Raw genomic sequence first — 22649 nt, forward strand, 5'->3', positions numbered from 1 at the left:
GTCCGTCTCTTGCCTACAACTCACACCGCCGGAATGAGAAAAGAGAGAGGAGGAAGAAATAGGCGTGAATCATGGGGAAGAGATAATATATGCAGGGAGCGAAAATATGCATGAAAATGAGAATATATGCATGGAGAAGAGAGAATAATATATATATTTATGTGTGGGTCAATACCTAAATTGCAAGTAGCTAGTTACATTAGTCGAAAAACAAAGTTCAATAGATTTCTCTCTCTCTTTTTTTTTTTTTTTTTTTTTTTAAATGAAATCTTCAAAACATGTCCTTATTTTCAGGCCTTCTAGATAGAATCCCATAATTATCAAACCAAAGTTAAAAAGTAATACAATAATTACAAGGATGAACTTATGCTACAAGAAGTCATAAATGTCATAACCACAAAATATGTGTAGTGTGTTTTGAATTAGAAAACTTTCCATTTAGTCAGGGTGCAAAATTCCAATCCACGAAAGTGGCAATTGGGTAAGCCGAACGAGGAATGAGCAAGGTCCGAGTCACTGTCATCAAACAGCTCAAGCCTACAAGTACAATTTTTCCAATTTTCTTTCCCCCACCAAAGATTTTCTTTTATAAATTCCTGTTTGGTTGTCAAGAAATCGAGCGAGAAACTCTGAGAAAGTGACGCCGTGTAATTTTCCATTCCATCGCACAAAATGAGTAGTGGGGTTACATCTTCAGTTTCCCAATCCCCTTTTTCACTTGTGCCCACTAAACCAAAAATTACCCATTATTCATCTCAATCTCTCCTTCTATTTCGCTCCTCTTCAACTCCTTCAAATCTCAAATTTCGAAGAATTTCACATTTTCAACCAAATGGGTCTCCCAGATTCATAGCCCGTTGCAGCTCCGGTACCTTTAATCCTTGCCTCCTTTGCTTTTGTTTTCCAATCTGTTGTTAGTTATTGGTGGATTTCACGAATGTGTTAGTGGTGAATCTGTTGTTAAATCCGTTGTTAATTCTGAGATTTGAGTGAATCTCTGCGTATTTGTTGGTTTTTATTTGGATTTCACAAAACAGTGATGGTCTTGCTTCTCGTATGAAGCTATCTGATTCTATGACTACAAACTGTTTGATCTATTGTTAATGGTTTTATTAAGTGTGAAGTTGGCCTAATTTTGTTGTGATTTGTTTTATTCAACTCAATGAATTAAGAGCTAATTAGTTTTTTAGACTAGGAATTTATTTTCCTTGCACTTAAATCTGAGTTTTGACCAAATTATGAAACTTGTCACGTTCGACAAAGATCTTCTCCTTCTAATGGTGGAGGAGGAAATATGACACTCTTTATTTTTTGGTGAAAGTTTGGAGGTTGAATGAATAATTGGGATGGATTGAGGGAGAATCTGCAGGACCAAATAGATCTTGAACTTGACTTCTTGTATCTAGGCCTTTAACCATAGTTTTGTTCTCTGATTCTCATGAAGAACTTGCTCAAAGAGTCAACTCATTCCAAACTGATAATCATAAATCAAATGTCCTTTTTTATATATAATATAAAAACAGTATACAGGGTTCTAGGACCACGAGAAAACCCACTTGAATCTGTATACAATGGAATACTCATGTGCCCTTCCCCCTTTCCATAAAATTATCCATTCTCTGAATTTGCCTTATGTGCATTGCTGATATAGGTAGGCAATTTTAAGAAGACGATATTGAACTTATTAGGGGAAAATTCAACAGAAACTGCGGAAAGAAAACTTTTGTATTTGGGATCTTCTAGTTTTGTTACCTTTATCAAGAATCCAATGAACTAGCTGTATGATGCAGGTGATGGTGACAGCAGGACTGTTTTAGATGCGTTTTTCTTAGGAAAAGCTTTGGCAGAAGCCTTAACTGAGCGAATCGAGTCAACAGTTGGAGAGGTTTTGAGTGGGATTGGTAGGCTGCAAGCTGAACAACAAAAACAAATTACTGATTTCCAGGTAGGGTGCAGCAAAGTTAATGATAGACTTAAGATGACTGATATGAGATTCTGATTTTTATTTCCTTCCCATTTGTGTGATTGATAGCAGTTTAGTTTTGTTGGAGATTTCTTTTGGCTAATCATCATTACTATTAATATTTTGCTTCATCTAATTGAAGGATAATAATCTCAGGTTCCTTCCCTTCTAATTAGCCAATGTTATCCCTGCTGCAATGCCAGTTTACTTCCTTTTTCTTTTGAAACAGGATGGCATAAATTTGCGTAGAACTTCCTAATGTTGTTTTTAGTTTACTGCATTGTGATCTCTTGAACTGTAGATTATACTAAACCAATGAACAAAAAAAGACGGTTGTATGGTAGTACTGACTAGGAATAAAGTCATTTAAAATCCATGGATGTTGTCAATGTTTTCTTCTTGGATATTAGCTTATGAAGGTAACTACTTCGAGACATAAGTAACTGATGAAACTACTGTGGCTTAAAACTTTCGAGTGTAGCAGTAGGTTAGGCCTGGATTGAAGCTTTTTCATGAACCTACTGAAACCATGCTGCATGCCTTGTCATTGTGGTTCATGTTTCTGAGATAAATCTTTGTACTTTTCACAAGCGAGTCAATAACCTTAAACTTCTGGGATCTAAACTTAATAAGTGGTGAAATTTATACATATAGTAATCAAGTTTTCATTTATTTTGAGAATTTCATCTGGCTATAAGCATCATTTTGGTTGGATGACATTCCTATTGTGAGTACACATTGTTTTGATATGGAGCTTGGCATTTTTTTGCTAAGCTACCCACTTGATTTTGTGGTTAGGTTTCGGGACTTTTATGGTTGGGATTTTGTCATTTTTTGGGGTTAATTTTGGGTGGTTTTCAGGTTGAATTATCTGTTATCTGTTTGTAAATCCTCTTTAGTTTTAATGAGTGATTAGGGGAGTAGTAATTGGGGGTGTATGGGCAAAGGAGTTGGGAATTGTGGAGTTGTGAACTCTACTTCTTGTTTGATCCTAGAAGTTCATGGGCCCCACAACTAAAAACATAATTTTATGCCTTGTTAACTCCTTATATTGTGGGTCTAAAGAGTTCATAGCTCCCTAGATTTCATAACTCCACTCCTTGCCCCAAACATCCCATTAATTGTCCACCTCATTTAAGATCAGTTTCGTTTCAAGTTAAAGTCAGCCTACCAAGACAAGAGTGAAGAGTAAGAAATGACAAAAAATTTCCTTTCAACATTTTCAATTTCCTCATAGTAAATTGGGATGGATGAGGTGAATGAATCTCAATATTATGGGTGTGGAGGTGTGTGCTAGTGCTATCTTGTGGGGTTTTGGGGTGGGAGAAATAACAGAATCTTCAGATAATGTGACGGTTTTTTGTAAGATGTTTGGTCTCTTATTAGATTTTTTGTATTTTACTAAGCCTCTGTTTCTAAGCTCTTTTGTAATTATTTGTTAGCTCTCATTTCTCAATATTGAAGATGGATGAAATTTAAATACACCCTTTTATGGTTCATATTTGAATGAGCTTTATATACAGGAGGAAGTGATAGAAAGAGCTAAAAAGGCCAAGGATAAAGCAGCACGTGATGCCAAGGAAGTACAAGGGCCTGTTTCCTCTTCAATAACATCGCCTACAATCGAAGTTACTTCATCTCCAACTCCTTCGACCAATCGACAACAACTCTCAAATCCTGACCAAGATTCAGAAACTGTTGTGAATCAGGATCCTCCTCTTGGTGACAAAGAGTAATTGTCTTCATGTCAATTTCTCTTGGTTAGACATAATGAATGTAACCTATTTACCGAAGATAAATAATTTATTTGGTCTTAAAATCATATAGTAATTACCTTCTTAAGGTTTTGTCTATTAGATATCTTGAGTTTCTTAACGTCGAATATTCGAACAATCTATTTAGTAAAATTATTTAGGGGGTGTTCGGCCTATGAATTTGGAATTAGGGGCTTGGTTTTGAAGGTATGCCTATGTTTGGACATTTGGAATAAAATTCTTGGAATTAAGAAACCAAACTCATGGATCTGGATCAGGTTGTTTTTAATAAATGCCACGAGTTTGAGAAAAATCTCTCTTCACCTCTTACCTCTTATTAGTGGTTACCGGTGACCGTAGAGGTTTATGAGTAAAGGAATCATCGGTCTTCTTTCATCCAAGCAAACAGGGTACGTCAATTATTTGGTTGATTTTCATGGTGGATCTCTCAAAGTTCAGTTATTATTTGTTGATTTTAATCTCCAATGGAACAGTTTATGTACTCTTTGTTTTCGTTTTTTGAAAAAAAATATAAGGTGTGTTTGATATACATTTTCAAGTTTTTAATTTAAAAAACAAGTCATTTTGAAAGAAATTAGAGTGTTAGGTAGAGGTGTCCAATTTCTCCACGGGGACGGGGACGGGGTCCTGTGGGGCCTTACCTTGAATGAGATGAGGATTCCCCGATTAGGCGGAGAATGGGGAAGGGAGTGGGAGAAAAAAATTTTCCGTGAGCTAAACGAGGATGGGGAATGCATTCCCCATCTCCCATCCCCGCCCCGATTAGCTTTTACATATTTATTTAGTATAGTTATCTAATGTTATGTTATTATTATTATTATATAAATATTACATTTAAATTTCAAATTTGATTATTTATTGGGAAAGATAATGAATATGTTTAAATTGAATGTTTAAATTTAGATTATAGATGTGAATAATTTGATTTATATTTATTTCTTTCTACTAGAAAAATAATTAGCTTTTTTAGGCCAAAATTTTAGTAATTTATCTTTAAATTCAAATTGTCATATAAAATTAATTATAATAAACAATTTAGTGATAAAGTTAATTATTTAATTAAAATTTAGTTACATTAGTGATTTAAATTATTTTTCATTTTACAAAAAAAAAAGGTAACGGGAAAAAATTCCCCGCGGAGAACCCGATCTCCACGAATTTTCCGCGAGGAATTCCCGCCCCGATCCTCGTGGGGAATTTCACGAGGATGGGGAATGAAATGGGGAGCGAGGACGAAGATGGAGAATGACATCCCCGCCCCATGGACATCTCTAGTGTTAGGCATCCCCTCAAAATAATTTTTTAAGTGTATTTAATTAGTTTTAATCAAAAGTGTTTAAATAAAAAGAGTTTTTTGAATTTTTTTTTTCTCAAGTCAATCCAAACAAACTCTTAATTACTCTTGTCCGATGAAGCACAAATACTTCATGTGAGGCAAAGAATACATACCGATACTTCCAGATATTTCTCAGATACGTATCTGACACGCGATTTGACGTATCTATTTCTATGCGTACTTTTTTTTTTTTTTTTTTTTTAAAAAAAAGACAAGTAACTCATCTAATTTTTTCCATTCTAAAATTAGGCAACCTCTTTAAAAAGCTCACTATTCAAGTCCGAAACTAAAAGAAAAAAAAATAACGGACTAAACCCTAGACTAGAATCATCTAATCTTTATCTTCACATTTGAGTCTTACAAAGTCCACCAAAATATAAACCATTTGGATATCTTCAACATTAAGTTCTTCGTTTATTTTCATATTTCTCTCTCTAATATTCTTCTTCGCAATATGAGTCACTTTTCTATTGCATTTTATTAACTATTGTACTTCAACATCTTAGATGTTTCTTTTTTTGTATTGTATTTCAGTGTTTGTATTCAATTTTGTACTATTGTTATTAACTTGTATGCTAAATTTATCTATATCCTAGATTTTTTAAAAAGAAAAATATGTATTTTCAACGTATCAGTATCCTCGTTTTTTAGAAATATATATATTACAAAAATATATAAAAAATGATGCATCCATAGACATATTCGTATCTTTGTTTTTTTAGAAATTGACGAATCGCCATATCCGATCGTATTCGTATCTTATAGTCGTATCTGTGTCTGTGCTTCATAGCTCTTGTCTATCTTTCATTCCATTTGAGATGATTTCAGTTGATAACAATGTTAAGACATGCATTTCTTTTTTTAAAAGTAATCTATTAAATATAATTTTGTTTAGGCAATATGAAATATAAGTTTGAAGTTTACTGTTTCTGGATGTTTAGATGATTTTTATATTTTTTTAGTCCTATAGTTAGATTAGTTGAAATTTGAAATATTAAATATATATTTATAGAATATGCCATATCACTTCACAAATATTATAAATATAAGTATTTTAAGGAATTTAAGAAAGCCACATTAAAGTAGCTGGCGTTGGCGGGAAACTAGGGAAATTTGTATGGATGATCTATTTTTTGAGTCCAAAATGTCAAATGACCCATTTTTTTAAAAAATAATGTCAATTGACCATTTGCTGACATCATCATCATACCAAATTACGTAAATGCCCTCACATCTTTGTCTTCTTACCCTTTTACTAAAAACCAACAAAAACTAAAAACTCTTCAAACGTAACGGCTTTGTATCGCTCATAAGCTCTAGATAGTTTCGCTGCGTTTTAAAATCCATCATTTAGGCTTGCAAAAGATTCCACTGCCGCCGACAAATCAAATTTGATCGACAAGTGATTTCAATCTGTGCCTGAGGATGTCTTAAACTCGGTAATGGGGAAAGGGTGGATCATTATGGGGTTAGAAATACTGTGAACCTATGATTTTTTTTGTTTGTTTTTTTGATTTTCGATGTGTTCGGAGGTTGGGGACTAGTAAAAAGAGAAAATGTGAGCGAGATAAGTGAGAGTGAAATCGGTGAGAGCGATACCAGAAAGGGTGGGTCGTTTTGGCGTTTAGAAATACTGTGAACCTATGGTTTTTTTTGTTTGTTTTTTTGGTTTTCGATGTGTTCTAAGGTTGAAGACGAGTAAAAAGAGAAAATGTGAGTGAGATAAGTGAGAGTGAAATCAGCGACACCAGAGGGAGTGATACCAGAGAGAGCGACACTAATGAGACAATGTCCAGCGAGACTTAAAGAAAATGTTTTGTTTACAATTTTTTTCTGAAGGAATTTACTGATTGAATCTTTATTTTAGTGATTTAAGATGTCAACATGTTTTAGAATACCGATAGTCGACCGATTTCTCAGTCAAGTAACGAGTTTGGCTCACATTGCTAATGCGAACATGACTGTGTGGAGAAGCTTACCCCACGATAGTTAGAGATGTTCAAGAGAACAGTTTTTGGGCGATTTGTAGATATTGACATGGTGTTCAACAACCCAATTATCCATCATATATTGTTGAGAGATGAAGAGCACGAGAGCTGACTCAATGAGATTCTCTGTTGGTGGAAAGGTCGTCAAGTTTTCAAATGATGATTTTTTGTTGATGACTGGTTTGTGGCGATCCCCTATGTGAGTTGATCAGAATTAGCAGTCCTTATATGAACTTGGAATCAAGTATTTCAATAATCGAGTGACGAATGACACATTGCATATCAGTCTACTAGAAGAAAAATACAAGGAGTTGGGGTTTGAAGATGACGAGGATGCTGTGAAAATCACATTAGTGTACTACACGTAGGTTGCAATGATGGAAAAGAACAAGCAGAAAAGTGCAGTGGACCTAAACGTTTTAAAGACGTTCAGAACATAGAGTACTACAACAGTCTAGACTGGGGTACCATTATTTGGGGGAGGACACTCGATGCCCTAAAGACTACATTGAATGATAAGATTAGTTTATACAAGACGAAGGTGAAAAGAAATAAAAATTATGTCGTGAAGTACTCTTTGCGTGGCTTTCCACAAGCGTTCCAGGTAAATTTGCTTAACATAATAATCGTGTTGTTTGATTTAATATTACTATTGTTTTTAATCTATGTTAAATTTTATTTAGGTATGGACGTACGAGATCTTAGCAGCATTGATAGCTAGGAACATTGCGGAGCAAAGGAGCAAGGTGGCTTTGCCTCGTATATTACGATGGTCATGCTCCCACTTAGTGTCTTCCAAAGTACTTGAGAGAGACATATTCGAGTCTAACAATGTAAGTGTACTCTATGCATAATATGTTTATTTGGTTGTTAAATTGACACTAACTATTTTACTGGGATGTTAATGCAAATAAAGGTTAAAGAGAGTTTTGTCATGACTGACACTGAGAGGGAGTTTCGAGATACCCTAGTGGACAGACGACTTATATTCGATCTAGGTGCCAATGATGATAGTGTTGAAAGCGACAGTAGGTCGAGTAGTGGGGGTAGTTTTGAAAGCGACGGTGATGATCATCATGGAGGTAACAATGATGAACACGAGCATTCTGAGCACGAGGATGTTGAATGTGAAAGGGTAGGGAGAGACATTGTAACAACCCAAATTTGTACGCATACACTATAGGAAATTAAATGTCAAATGTTAAGCAGGACGGAATTTTATTTAAGGGGGTGGTAAATGTAATACCCTTTCCCTAATTTAGTAAGAGAGCAAAGTTTGAGAGAAAAGATGGAGAGAAAGAAGGAGAGAGCCACACTGGCGAGATTAGAGAGATCGAGATTGGAGAGAAAATTGGAGAGAGCAAGAGTAGAGAGAGCGAGATTCTCAGCGAGAAAGTGGGAGAGAGCGAGAGCCACAAGAGTAAAACCAGCGAGAAAGCTGGAGAGAGCGAGAGCCAAACCAGCGAAAAAGCTGGAGAGAGCGAGAGCCAAACCAGCGAGAAAGCTGGAGAGAGCGAGATTTGGACAGAAGCGTGGATTATGCGTTGAATTTGGCCATGATCTTATAGATTATACATAGAGAATCCTAAAATTGAATACAAATAAAGGTTGATGACGTAAGAGCAAACGTTAGCCAAAATTAGGTTTCTTATTAAGAGAAATTCTTAAACCTAAGTAATTTTATAGAAGCCATTTGTAGGATGAGTTGTCACACAGAGAAGAGCTGGAAACGGCTATAAATAGGAGGCTTCGGGCTGGAAGTTAAACTCATTCTAAAAAAAAAAAACTCAGTAGTAAAAATCGTGTGGAAAAGGGTGAAGTAATTCTGTTAGTTAGAAGGAGGAAACGCGAGGGAAATGCTGCCCAAATTTCCTTCTGGTTTATTAGGGAAAGCTCTACTGATTAAATCATAAGGAATAATAAGGAATAACTAGGATCGCAGTCAAGGTAATTAGTTTATCTCACCCTCTCTTTAAATGTTTCATGGTAGTGTACCTTTAATATGTTGCATAATTATGTTATTGTTATGTTGCATTACATGTTTAAAATACGTTTATCGACAAGGGACCCCATGCATTATGCTTGTTCACAACGGTGAAATAAGATTAAATTTTAATTAGATAAAGGTTATGCTTTTAGGGCTAGCAGGGCATGTATGGTTGCACCCCTCTAGACCCAATTCTATGTCAAGTTTATGTTAGGGACTAATAGGGTATGTATGGTTGCACCCCTCTATTCCAATCTTACGTTTATGCTAATGGTTGATGTTGGATGCGACTCTGGCCCTACTGACTGCATGACCCGCTAATCATCAGATGGGTTAGTTTTCGCTTAAGTCATCATCTTCCTACCAAGGCGGAGAAATTTATGTTAGAAGCATAACCGACCATCACATATTATTATATATTTTTGGTCCCAATCATATATTTTCAGGACATATTGCATGTGATTGTGCATCTGGTCACTACCCTATGTGAGAACTACTTACTGGGTATATTATATACTCATCCTATTTTACAGACTTTGTAGGTAAGGACACAGTGTAGGTGGCAGAACTGGACGTCACTCAAATGGCCAACCATCAAGCTCATTATTATAGGTATATGCATTTTTGTATCACTATGCTAATGTTTTATGGATCCTGGTGTTTTGTAAAATAAACTTTTTGTGTTTTGTAAAATAAACTTTTTATATAGTTTTCTACCTAATTAATAAAATCTTAGATATGTTCTTTTGAGTTTTTTTCTTACCAAAACTTATCTCATGATAGAAAAGTCTAAGTATGCATGTTGTAGCGGTCGGACCATAATATGTAAGAATCCGGTTGTTACAGTTTGGTATCAGAGCATTTGAGCCAATTAGGATCTACTAATTAGAAGAGTCATGGTGTTTGATGGTTCGGCTTGTTAAGTGATGCCCACAGTTATGCCAAATACGCTGGTAAGTGGAATTTTCAAACAAGTAATTTAGTAAATAATTTAGTAAACATAGGTATGAATTAAAAAAAAAATTAAAATTAGATTGCTTCCTTACTATGAAAATAAAATGTGTGTACCAGATGCCACCACAAAGGGCTCCAACACGACAAGGCAATCCTCGAAGTGAATCCACAAGGGATCAAAATCAAGGACATGGACAGACGCCTTACGTGTTATTTACACAAGATGCACTACAAATACTAATACAAAATATGAGTAATGGAAACACAACTTCGTTCACCACACCAATAACCAACGATACAAATGACTCGAAGATCATTCGAGAATTCAGGAAGTTCAATCCTTCAACATTTGATGGATCATCTGTGGATCCAACTATAGCAGAGAATTGGATAACAGAAATAGAAACTATTTTCCGCCACATGAACATTCCAGAAGAACATAAAGTAAATTGTGCCACCTTCATGTTAAGAGGTGATGCAAAGTTCTGGTGGGAATCCACACAAAGAACAATCAAAGGTTCAGTCTCATAGCAGCAATTCAATCAGGCTTTTTACAATAAGTATTTTCCTTTGACAGTGAGATATCAAAAGAAAGTGGAATTTCTTAATCTTCGTCAAGAGAACATGTCGGTGGCAGAGTATAAACGGAAATTTGATCGCTTGTCCCATTTTGTCCCTCGAATGGTGGACACAGAAGAAAATAAGATGGAAAGGTTTATTTGGGGATTAAGAGAAGGCATTCGAGGCATTGTTACTGCTTTCCGACACAAAGAGTATGCTCTTGCCCTCGAGTCGGCCTTACTCATGTAAGTAGATCTTACTGTCAAAACCTCAACTTCTGAACGAAGATTCATGCCAAATCAAAAAAGGAAATTCACCCAACAAGGCCTCCAACGTTCACAACGGCAAGCAAAAATTTCCCAAAGCACTCAGGGCGTACAGTCACAACAGAAGAGTCAAAAATTCACATATCCTAAGTGCATAAATTGTGGAAAACACCATCAGGGCAATGTCTTCGGAACTTAGGGGTGTGTTTCAACTACGGCCAGACGGGTCACTATGCAAATGCTTGCCCAAAGCTCATCAACCAAGTATCAACTGCCCAGACCACCCAGCCTACTAGTAACAAGGTTACCCAACAACAGAAAGGACGGGTGTTTGCTGTTACATGTCAAGAGGCAGAGGATCAAGATGCAGTTGTTACAGGTACATTACCCATCCTCGGGTATTATGCCTTCACTTTATTTGATTTGGGCTTTATCTATTCATTCAACTCTACAAAATTTGCACAATATGCTTAATTAACATCAAAGCCCTTAGGCTACATTCTATCCGTAGCTACTCCTGCTGGAGTATCTGTGTTGGCCAACTCAGTAATAGAAAACTGTGAATTGTCAGTATCAGGACATAAACTAGGGGTGACCCTTATCATCCTAGACATAAGTGATTTTGACATAATACTAGGTATGGACTGGTTAGCAGCAAACTATGCAAGCATAGATTGCCATAATAAAGAAGTCACATTCACCTTTCCAACAAGAACCAATTTTAAGTTTAAGAGTTCTAATACACAATCAGCCCCAAGAATAATTTTAGCCTTAAAAACTAAACATTTGCGCAACCATGGGGCTTGGGCATATTTAGCAAGTGTAGTAGATTTACGAAATCAAAAGGATGAAATTAAGGCCATTCCTGTAATAAGAGAATTTGAAGATGTATTCCCAGAAGAGCTACTAGGTTTACCACCTAGTCGAGAAATAGAATTTTGTATAGATCTAATTCTCGGAGCTGAACCAATATCTAAAGCACCATATAGAATGGCACCTGCAGAATTAAAAGAACTCAAAATACAATTACAAGAATTGTTAGATAAGGGATTTATACGCCCAACGTGTCTCCATGGGGAGCACTTGTCTTATTTGTTAAGAAAAAGGATGGATCAATGCGTTTATGTATAGATTATCGGGAGTTGAATAAGTTGACAATAAAGAATAAATACCCACTTCCACGCATTGATGACCTATTTGACCAATTACAAGGAGCCTCAGTATTATCCAAAATAGACTTACGATCTGGATATCATCAACTACGAATCAAGGAGTCTGATATACCCAAGACTGCTTTTCGAACAAGATATGGGCATTATGAATTCGTTATGATGCCCTTTGGATTAACGAATGCCCCAGAAGCCTTCATGGGCTTGATGAATAGAATTTTTAAGGACTATCTTGATAACTTCGTGATCGTATTTATAGATGATATTTTGGTCTATTCCAAGTCTGAGGCAGAACATGAAAAACATCTTAGGGACGTCCTTTCCATATGAAGAAATGAAAAGTTATATGCCAAATTCTCCAAGTGTGAGTTTTGGACGCGACAAGTTGCCTACCTAGGGCATATTGTAAAGAAAGAAGGAATCTTCGTGGATCCTGCTAAGATTGAAACAGTTAGCAAGTGGCCTCACCCAACAACAGTCAGCGAAGTGCGAAGCTTCCTTGGATTAGCAGGATATTATAGATGATTTGTGAAGAATTTCTCAAGTATAGCATTACCCTTAACTAACCTCACCAAGAAGAATAATCATTTTGTCTGGAACCAAGCATGTGAGCAAAGCTTCCAGGAACTAAAAGAAAGATTGACCACAACCTCTATTCTCACTATACCTGACGGATCAGGGGGTTTAACTGTGTACAACGACGCATCGAAGAAGGGGCTTGGTTGTGTATTGATGCAACATGGAAAGATAATAGCATATGCTTCAAGACAACTAAAACTTTATGAACAAAACTATCTTGTTCATGACTTGGAGTTAGCTGTCATAGTCTTTGCCTTAAAGATATGGAGACATTACTTATATGGGGAAAAGATCCAAATTTATACAGATCATAAAAGCCTTAAGTACTTCTTTACCCAGAAAGAGTTAAATATGAGGCAACGAAGATGGTTAGAATTAGTAAAAGATTATGACTGTGAGATCCTCTATCATTCAGGAAAAGCTAACATTGTTGCTGATGCTCTTAGCAGAAAGTCAGCTCATACAGCAGCCCTAAGTACCATCTTCAAACACATAATGGATGACCTTGAAAGAGCTGAGATCTCACTAATACCAGAAACTTTCACATCTTGAATAGCACAGTTAATTGCAAGACCTGCATTAAGGCAAAAGATAATTGATGCACAATAAATAGATAAATACCTAAACAAACAATTGCAATCGGAGAATGGAGAAACCAGTCAATTCTCTACAGCCCCAGACTCTGCACTTCTCTACCGTGGACGTCTATGTGTACCAGATGATGAAGAAATCAAGAAGGAACTACTAAAGAAAGCTCATGAATCATGCTTTTCAATACATCCTGGGAGTACCAAAATGTATCGAGACTTGAAAGCACATTACTGGTGGTGTAACATGAAAAAGGATATAGCCGACTATGTAAGTAAATGTTTGGTTTGTCAACAGGTGAAAGCTCTACGGCAACGACCACAAGGACTCCTCCAGCCTCTAAATGTTCCAAAATGGAAATGGGAGCATATTTCTATGGACTTCATCTCAGGACTCCCGAGAACTGTTAAAGGCCACAACATGATTTGGGTGATTGTGGATCAACTCACCAAATCGGCCCACTTCCTACCATGCAAGACTACTCACACTACGGAAGCACTAGCTCAAATGTACTTAAAATAAGTCATCCGGTTACATGGAGTCCCAGTATCAATTGTTTCAGATCGAGACCCTCGTTTCGTCTCCAAGTTCTGGAAAAGTTTGCAGAAAGCAATGGGCACACAGCTAAATTTCAGCACAGCCTTCCATCCACAAACTGATGGCCAAACAGAACGAGTTAATCAAATCCTAGAAGACATGTTGAGGGCATGTGCTTTGGATTTTACTGGAACATGGGATTCGCAGATACATCTTATAGAATTTGCTTATAATAATAGTTATCAGGCGACAATTGGTATGGCTCCCTTTAAAGCCTTATACGGAAAGAAATGCAGATCCCCTATACAATGAGATGAAGTCGGGGAGCGAACACTACTAGGGCCTGAATTGGTGCAGCAAACATCATAGTCAATTAAGCTAATTTGGGAAAGAATGCAAACAGCTTAAAGCAGACAGAAGAGTTATGCTGATAACCATTGAAAAGAGTTGAAATTCAAAGTAGAAGATCACGTATTTCTAAAGGTAGCACCAACGAAAGGCATTATGCATTTCGGACGAAAAAGAAAACTTAGCCCCCGCTTTATTGGACCCTTTGAGATATTAGAACGTATTAGCCAAGTAGCTTATCGATTGGCATTATCACCGACCCTTTCTATAATACATAATGTCTTTCATTTATCGATTCTTCGAAAATACGTGTTTGACCCATCACATGTAGTAAATTATGAACCTCTACAAATAACTGACAACTTGGAATATGAAGAGACTCCAGTTTGCATCCTAGTAAGAGAGAAGAAGTCACTTCGTAATCGGAAAATAAGTTTAGTGAAGGTTCTCTGGAAAAATCAGCAAGTAGAAGAAGCTACATGGGAACGAAAAGAAGAGATGAAAGTCAAATACCTTTATCTGTTTAAGAACCAAGAAACTTTCGAGGACGAAAGTTCTTAAGGGGGGAAGAATGTAACAACCCAAATTTATATGCATACACTATAGGAAATTAAATGTCAAATGTTAAGCAAGACGAAATTTTATTTAAGAGGGTGGTAAATGTAATACCCTAACCCTAATTTAGAAAGTAGGAAAACAAATAAAATATATAATCAAGAATGAAAAATATATAAATTTAATAGGAAAATCGGGTGGAAATTTAGAATTGGAAAAAAATAAGAAATTTATTAATTATAAAAAAAAATATTGAATAAGGGGGCAGAATCAGGGAGGATTAATTAGAAGTTGAACGATAGCTAATTCGGGAGAGAGCAAAGTTGGAGAGAAAAGATGGAGAGAAAGAAAGAGAGAGCCACACTGGCGAGATTGGAGAGAGCGGGACTGGAGAGAAAACTGGGAGAGAGTAAAGTTGGAGAGAAAAGATGGAGAGAAAGAAGAAGAGAGCCACGCTGGCGAGATTGGAGAGAGCGCGATTGGAGAGAAATATTGGAGAGAAAACTGGGAGAGAGCAAAGCAAGAGAGAAAAGATGGAGAGAAAAAAGGAGAGAGCCACACTGGCGAGATTGAAGAGAAAATTGGAGAGAGCGAGAGTAGAGAGAGCGAGATTCTCAGTGAGAAAGTGGGAGAGAGCGAGAGCCACGAGAGTAAAACCAGCAAGAAAGCTGGAGAGAGCGAGAGCCACGAGAGCCAAACCAGTGAGAAAGCTGGAGAGAGCGAGAGCCACGAGAGCCAAACCAGTGAGAAAGCTGGAGAGAGCGAGATTCACAACGAGAAAGTGGGAGAGAGCGAGAGCCACGAGAGCCAAACCATCAAGAAAGCTGGAGAGAGCGAGATTCTAAGAACAGAGAGAGTGAGATTTGGACAGAAGCGTGGATTAGGCGTTGAATTTGGCCACGATCTTATAGATTATACATAGAGAACCCTAAAATTGAATACAAGCAAAGGTTGATGACGCAAGAGCAAATGTTAGCCAAAATTAGGTGTCTTATTAAGAGAAATTCTTAAACCTAAGTAATTTTAAAGAAGCCATTTGTAGGATGAGTTGTCACACAGAGAAGAGCTGGAAACGGCTATAAATAGGAGGCTTTGGGCTAGAAGTTAAACTCATTCTCAAACAAAACTCAGTAGTAAAAATCGTGTGGAAAGGGTGAAGTGATTCTGTTAATTAGAAGGAGGAAACGTGAGGGAAGTGCTGTCCAAATTTCCTTCTTGTTTAAGAGGAAAAGCTCTACTGATTAACCATAAGGAATAATAAGGAATAACTAGGATCGTAATCAAAGTAAGTAGTTTATCTCACCCTCTCTTTAAGTGTTTCATGGTAGTGTATCTTTAATATGTTGCATAATTATGTTATTGTTATGTTGCATTACATGTTTAAAATACGTTTATCGACAAGGGACCCCATGCATTATGCTTGTTCACAACGGTGAAATAAGATTAAATTTTAATTAGATAAAGGTTATGCTTCTAGGGCTAGCAGGGCATGTATGGTTGCACCCCTCTAGACCCAATTCTATGTCAAGTTTATGCTAGGGACTAACAGGGTATGTATGGTTGCACCCCTCTATTCCAATCTTACGTTTATGCTAATGGTTGATGTTGGATGCGACTCTGGCCCTACTGACTGTATGACCCGCTAATCATCAGATTGGTTAGTTTCCGCTTAAGTCCCCATCTTCCTACCAGAGCGGAGAAATTTACGTTAGAAGCATAACCGACCATCACATGTTATTATATGTTTTCGGTCCCAATCATATATTTTCAGGACATATTGCATGTGATTGTGCATTTGGTCACTACCCTATGTGAGAACTACTTACTGGGTATATTATATACTTATCCTATTTTACAGACTTTGTAGGTAAGGACACAACATAGGTGGCAGAATTGGACGTTGCTCAAATGGCCAACCATCAAGCTCACTATTATAGGCATATGCATTTTTGTATCACTACACTGATGTTTTATGGATCCTGGTGTTTTGTAAAATAAACTTTTTATATAGTTTTCTACCTAATTAATAAAATCTTAGATATGTTCTTTTGAGATTTTTTTACCAAAACTCATCTCATGATAGAAAAGTCTAAGTATGCATGTCGTAGCGATCGGACCATAATATGTAAGGATCCGGTCGTTACAGACATATACACCTAGTAATTATATGTTCCATGATGTGCTGAGGGACGTACGCGATGAGGATGAGTTGAACCCACCTGATGTCCATCTTTCGAATTCCCATAGAGAGCGATCCATGGATGAGGAGTGTCTTGAGTGTGCTAGCTTCAGGGAGGGAGCCAATCCCAACGATTCTACTTATCCGTACCTGCGGAGCATTGATAACTCACTATCGAGGTTGGATGGCCGTATATCAAGTTTAGATAGTCATGTATCCAAGATCGAGGAAAATATGACAGACATGAAAGAACAATTGTTGGCCATCTAGTCATTATTGCTATCTGTAAGGTTTGCATTTCTATCATTTTATGTTTTTACGTGTTCGTGAACTTATCATTTTAATTTACTAATTGAAGGGTTCCACGGTGATTGAGGAGACGACAAGGTCACCAATCCCACATACAGCTGATGATGCCACAATGTTGCTCATTCCATCTCGGGATCCTGATACAACTGATGTGATTGCCTCTCATACTCCCATCCCCCCTATAAAGCCTCAAACTACCACTACTACACCTACTCACATCCCCCCTCTAGAGTCTGATACCACAACGTCACCTACTGACGTCCAACCTATAGAGGTCAACGTCCCACATACATAGTCTGACGTGCCTACCTCACTCATTAACATCCCACATCCAGAGGCCGACACGTCTGACTTACACACCATGCCACATACAGAAGCCGATATGTCTGACATCCCAGAGATCGAAAATTCTAATATTGTTACGACCACGGAAGAAGTTACATTGGTGAGTAATTTATTGATCAGTAATCTTTGTTTATATTTCGTGATTTGAAATTATATTTTTTTTATATTTCTTTATGAGTAATTTTTTGGTATCTATTTATGTAGGAATCTCGAAAAACTAGTCGTAAGAGGAAAGATGTTGATAAATATACACCTCTAGCTCAACTAAAGAAGAAAATTCTGGATTCTAGGGTACATCTTCCATTTGAAAAGGTTAAATATCCTCTCTCGGGTGTGCATACGTCACTATTCAAAGCGATTGTCGAGTACAACGTAGCACATGACATTCCATTTAATATCTTTACAGAAATGATGGGCTGGATCACAAATGAGAATACCGATAATGAGGTTCAAGAGAATTCCTTTAAGCCACTATCGAAGCAATTTTTCAAGGAATTGATTGAATCGAGTTTGTGGATTGAGTGTGATGTAAGTTTCCTAGTCTTGATTTCTTTACAATTGGATATTTTGTACTTTGACTGATATAGTAATTTTTTGTGTAGACCATAAATACTTTATTTCAGTTTATGAAAGAAAAGTTTTATGTCCGACCTGACATGTGCATGCACAAGTTCACCATCTTGCCAATTGGAGTAACGGTAAAATTTGATATATTTTGTTGTGTAGAGTCATTTTACTATGATATATTACGTTACTTAACTTCTTATTTTATTTTGTAGAATCACCTTAATGCTCATAGCGGGGTATTTAAACGAATAAAGAATAAGCCGAGACTAGAGGTTATTCTAGTATAAGAGGATGAAGACACGTACAAGGACTACGTCACCAGTAAATTCGATGTCAAAGGGGCAGATGTGGATTTCGTGTATACGACAATAAACATCAGTGAACACTGGATGGTACTTGTAATGGACATTAACAGAGGCCATATATTTGTGTTCGATTCACTTCTGTCATATACACCAATGACGAAGCTAGAGACTTCGCTGGAGCCATTAACTGTCATAGTACCATCCCTACTTCACTACTGTGATGTGGATTGCTCAAAGCTAGACCTATCTACATCCCGTTGGAAAATCACCCGACCTATGAACGACAACATACAACACGGGTTGCTTGATTGTGGCATCTTTGCAATAAAATTACTAGAACATTTGGTGATTGGTGCTGATCCTTTTGTAATCACTCAGGAGAAAATGAGTGAATATAGGATGCAGTTAGCGTGTCAATTGTGGACAAATACTCCGTATTATTTATGTGTATAAAACATGTATTTTTTATTTTATTTTTTATGTATGTAAAATATGTATTTTTTATGTATGTAAAACTGTATAAAACAATTTTGTCTCTTTGTATTTTATCTCATTGTAATTGAGCTATTGCTCTTTTCATTATATCAATGTATATAAAACATTATATCAAAGTTCAAAGTTCAAAGTTCAAACATTGAGAGAGCGAGATTTTGAGAGAAGGCAAGATTGAGAGAGCGAGACTTTGAAAGAGAGTGAGATTTAGAGAGCGAGACTTTTAGGGAGAGCAACACTTATGGAGAGAGCAATACATTAAGAGAGCGAGACTTTTAGAGAGAGCAAAACTTATGGAGAGAGCAATACATTGAGAGAGCGAGATTTTGAGAGAGAATGAGACTTTCATTCTGATGGTATTCACATTCTGATGGTATTCATAAGAGTCTGTACATAAGCATAAGTGACATTCTAAGAGTCTATCATAAATTTGTATGGATGAGTGATATTGTGAGAGATCGAGACATACAGAGTGAGTACATAATTGGGTCTATATTTAGACAATCAACCTCGACCAACATTTGAGTCAGTTCTGCCATTTTCAGTATGTTGCACAATTGTGAGCGGTTCACTACAGTTTTGTTGGTTATGGTCCCTTTGTATTTTCCTTTCAAGTGCGGCCCATCAATAATTATCACAGACCGACAACTTGCAAAACCTCTAATACAAGGCTCTAATGCCATAAACATATACTTGAAATGCACATCATCTTCAAGTTCGATCTCAAACACTGTAACCGAATTCTTATTTTTAACGCTTCCCCATAAGCATGTAGTATGGCATATAAGTATTCTGGAGTACCTCTAGTGAGATCATATGCGGCTTCCCTTGCATACCACGCCTTATCGAAACTTATGTTCACGCCATAATATCTCCACATATCCTTAACAATATGACAAGGTTTATAAATATGTCCTATGCCTGTAAACTTATCTTTATTCAACTGACCAACAACCATAGCAGGTAATTGTCTATGGTCGTAATTCAACATTCTAATAGAACATGTGTGCGAATATGAGTACTTTGTGATCTTGAATATATCAGACCCCACGAAAGCTTCACTTGCAAGTATCCCCAATACATTTGAAAGTGAACAAAGATTTGGTTGACTGCCTGACCCTAAATTCTAAAGTTTTGTTGATGGAAAAAATAGATAATCACATTTTCAAGTCCTTTTTACTCAAAAATAGTTGACCAACTTCAACGTCTGTCCCATATGAAGAGGTACCAGGCATAATCAACTCTCCCTATGACTTGAAGACACAGATGGTGGAACCACTGAAGCTGTTGTAGAACAACGCACATCTCTATGATCACAATCTATTTCATTCAATCCTGTTGGTTGCTCATTACCATCCACTGAAAGACCACAACGTTGCTTTGGATAACAACAATCCATATAATCAAGTCTAGATAATCTCTCATTACCAACAACTGAAGTATCGCCCAGTTTTGTATCACTATAATTCATCGAATTCAATTCTGCTGGATTAATGCGGTCGTTGTCTAGTGATAATGTTGATGGTACAGTGTTGGTAGACAATGAAATATCATCCTCTTTCCGATAAAACTCATATGATTCCTCGTATTTTCTATCCACAGGTGTATCATCATAACTCACATTTCCAAACCCCATTCTAATATTTTTCGTCCTAATTCGATTTTAGCGTTACAAATAACTGAAGTCTACTAAACTTTTCCCAAAAAAGAAGGAAGTTAACATCATCATCATTTCTTATGTATTGTGGAGGGGCTTCATATTCAAGCTTATATTTAACTCTCATTATATGATCAAACTTTGAAGAACTGACATTTGTAACCTTATAAAAGTGAGATTTAAGTTCTTCATACTTCAATGTAACAGACATAATGATTCTTGTCAACTCGCCCCCAATATACGAACTTTCATTCTCATCCTAATCACCTCTATATCGAATAAGTAGATACTTTTCTGTCATCTTACAAAGAAAGAGAACATTTGTCATCCAATTGTACAAACAATTGAAGTGTACTCTCACTCTCTCTTAATCTCGCTCTCTCTCTTAATCCCGCTCTCTCTCTTCATCTCGCTCTTTCTCTTAATCTCACTCTCTCTTAATCTCGCTCTCTCTCACTCTCGTTCTATCTTTCAGTCTCTTTCTCCCAATACAAAATTTTGTAATGCTCAATTCCTATCTTTCCAGAAATAACACAACAAAAATAATGAAATATACTCAAAATAATGATACATCGTTCTGAAAAACCTGTTCCATTCTAAAAAGCCTCGTTTTGGAAATCCCCGTTTGAAAAAACTCCGTTCAACAGAACATCGTCGAAAATCAGGGAAGTAATCACCGTTGAAATGGAGTTTAGAGTTTAAAGAAATCACCATTGTATTATGTTTAAGTATTATTGATTTGAGGCTTCAGTCATGAAAATTTTCAATTCATTCATACACTGACGAGCAATCACATCAAACTAGAAAATTTAAAACAAGAGCAAGAGTGTTTGACCAGATGAGAGCGAGACTTATAACGTGAGACACTTGTGAGGAAAATTTACGTAATTTGGTATGGCAATGATTTCAGCAAAGGGCCCATTAACATTATTTTTTAAAAATGGATCATTTGACATTTTGGGCCCAAAAAATGGGTCATCTGTACAAATTTTCCAAAAAACTAATACTAGGAATAAAACTTTTTATCAATTTTTCGTAGGTCAAATACTAATATTTTAGAATTTAGGGACCAAATAAAAAATTAATTTAAACCTCATGGATTATAAAAGTATTTAAATTTTCCAAGACTTATTTTTTCCTGCAACATCAATATAAAATCTTAAGCTTTTGAAAGCAACTTTTAAACCGTTAGAAATAGAAATAATTTCTAATATTTCATTACATTTATGTTCAACTAGTTAACCGTTGGAAATTCAATAAAATAGGTTAGGTCATCTTTTACGAGGTTGTTAGGTTTTAAAAAAAATATTAGAAGTGTAGTTGTTCCACTATCTGAAAGATTCAAGGAAGTGATGAATTCTAAGCACTATAAAGAGAGCCCATGGCTTTTGTTTCTAATAATCCAAATTTGGAACACTTGAAGTCTGGCATACTAGTTTAGATGTGTGATTAGTATAATGTTCTGAGAGAGTGCTCTTGTAATTGTGGTCGAGAAGAGATTTATGTGTAATTGTAATAATTTTTCACATTATAGATTTTTCTGGTCCGTAGTTTTTTTCTTTGGTTTTGGAGTTCTTCTACATTAATTCTTGTATTCTCAGTTTTATTGTTTTCCTTTAACTTAACTTTTTTTGGCTTATTTATGTGGTAGATATTTCGAATCAAGTAGTATTAGAGCTTTTGGTTTGTAATTTCTTGAATTTCTGAGTATGCTATGTAGTAGCATTGTACGCACTTCACATCAGAAAAGAATTAATGAAATGGGTTGTAGTAATGTGAATAGTGCGAGTGGTTCACTATTTGCTAGTTTACTAGGAATGAAGCAGATGTGCCAAGCTTCATGAGTTCAGTAAAGTTTGATGTGGAGAATTTGGTGGAAGGATTAACTTCGACTTGTGGCAAGTGCAAGTCAAAGATGTGTTAATACAGTCTGAGTTCTACAAGTGCAAGTTAAGTAGTGATGGTGGTTTAGTGGAGTGACACATCCTGCCCCATACCACTTTTAACCATCTAGTGGCGTAGTGTCATGGTCTTGCTTGTCCAGGGCCTATTGTCCATGGCCGCATGCCCAATCCAATCCTTTGTATCATGCTTTCATGTTTTGTATTTCATTAGCTAAGTTAGTTTGCTTTCCTTGTACTTTTTGTTGTAAATGACTGCTCGCCCTTTTGCATATGTAAGGGTGCCAG

The 22649-nt window shown here is 36.4% G+C and overlaps 1 protein-coding gene across 1 annotated transcript; it reads left to right on the forward strand.

Annotated features, from left to right (window-relative positions):
• Window positions 1–360: 360 nt before the first annotated feature.
• On the forward strand, window positions 361–3816 carry LOC120087195 (uncharacterized). Its single transcript, XM_039044103.2, has 3 exons — window positions 361–868; window positions 1791–1945; window positions 3487–3816. Exons 1-3 carry the CDS (start codon window positions 673–675, stop codon window positions 3697–3699), a joined length of 564 nt encoding a protein of 187 aa, XP_038900031.1. The 5' UTR covers window positions 361–672; the 3' UTR covers window positions 3700–3816.
• Window positions 3817–22649: the final 18833 nt, after the last annotated feature.

Source organism: Benincasa hispida, chromosome 9 (assembly GCF_027475165.1).
Source record: "Benincasa hispida cultivar pf3 chromosome 9, pf3_genome.v1.1, whole genome shotgun sequence".
Taxonomy (NCBI): Eukaryota; Viridiplantae; Streptophyta; class Magnoliopsida; order Cucurbitales; family Cucurbitaceae; genus Benincasa; species Benincasa hispida.

Excerpts from the sequence above, each read along its gene's own strand:
- LOC120087195 (XM_039044103.2), top strand. The coding sequence starts at position 673 with ATGAGTAGTGGGGTTACATCTTCAGTTTCCCAATCCCCTTTTTCACTT. Across the intron at positions 869-1,790 it reads CATAGCCCGTTGCAGCTCCG|GTGATGGTGACAGCAGGACT; the intron begins GTACCTTTAATC and ends TGTATGATGCAG. Across the intron at positions 1,946-3,486 it reads AACAAATTACTGATTTCCAG|GAGGAAGTGATAGAAAGAGC; the intron begins GTAGGGTGCAGC and ends CTTTATATACAG.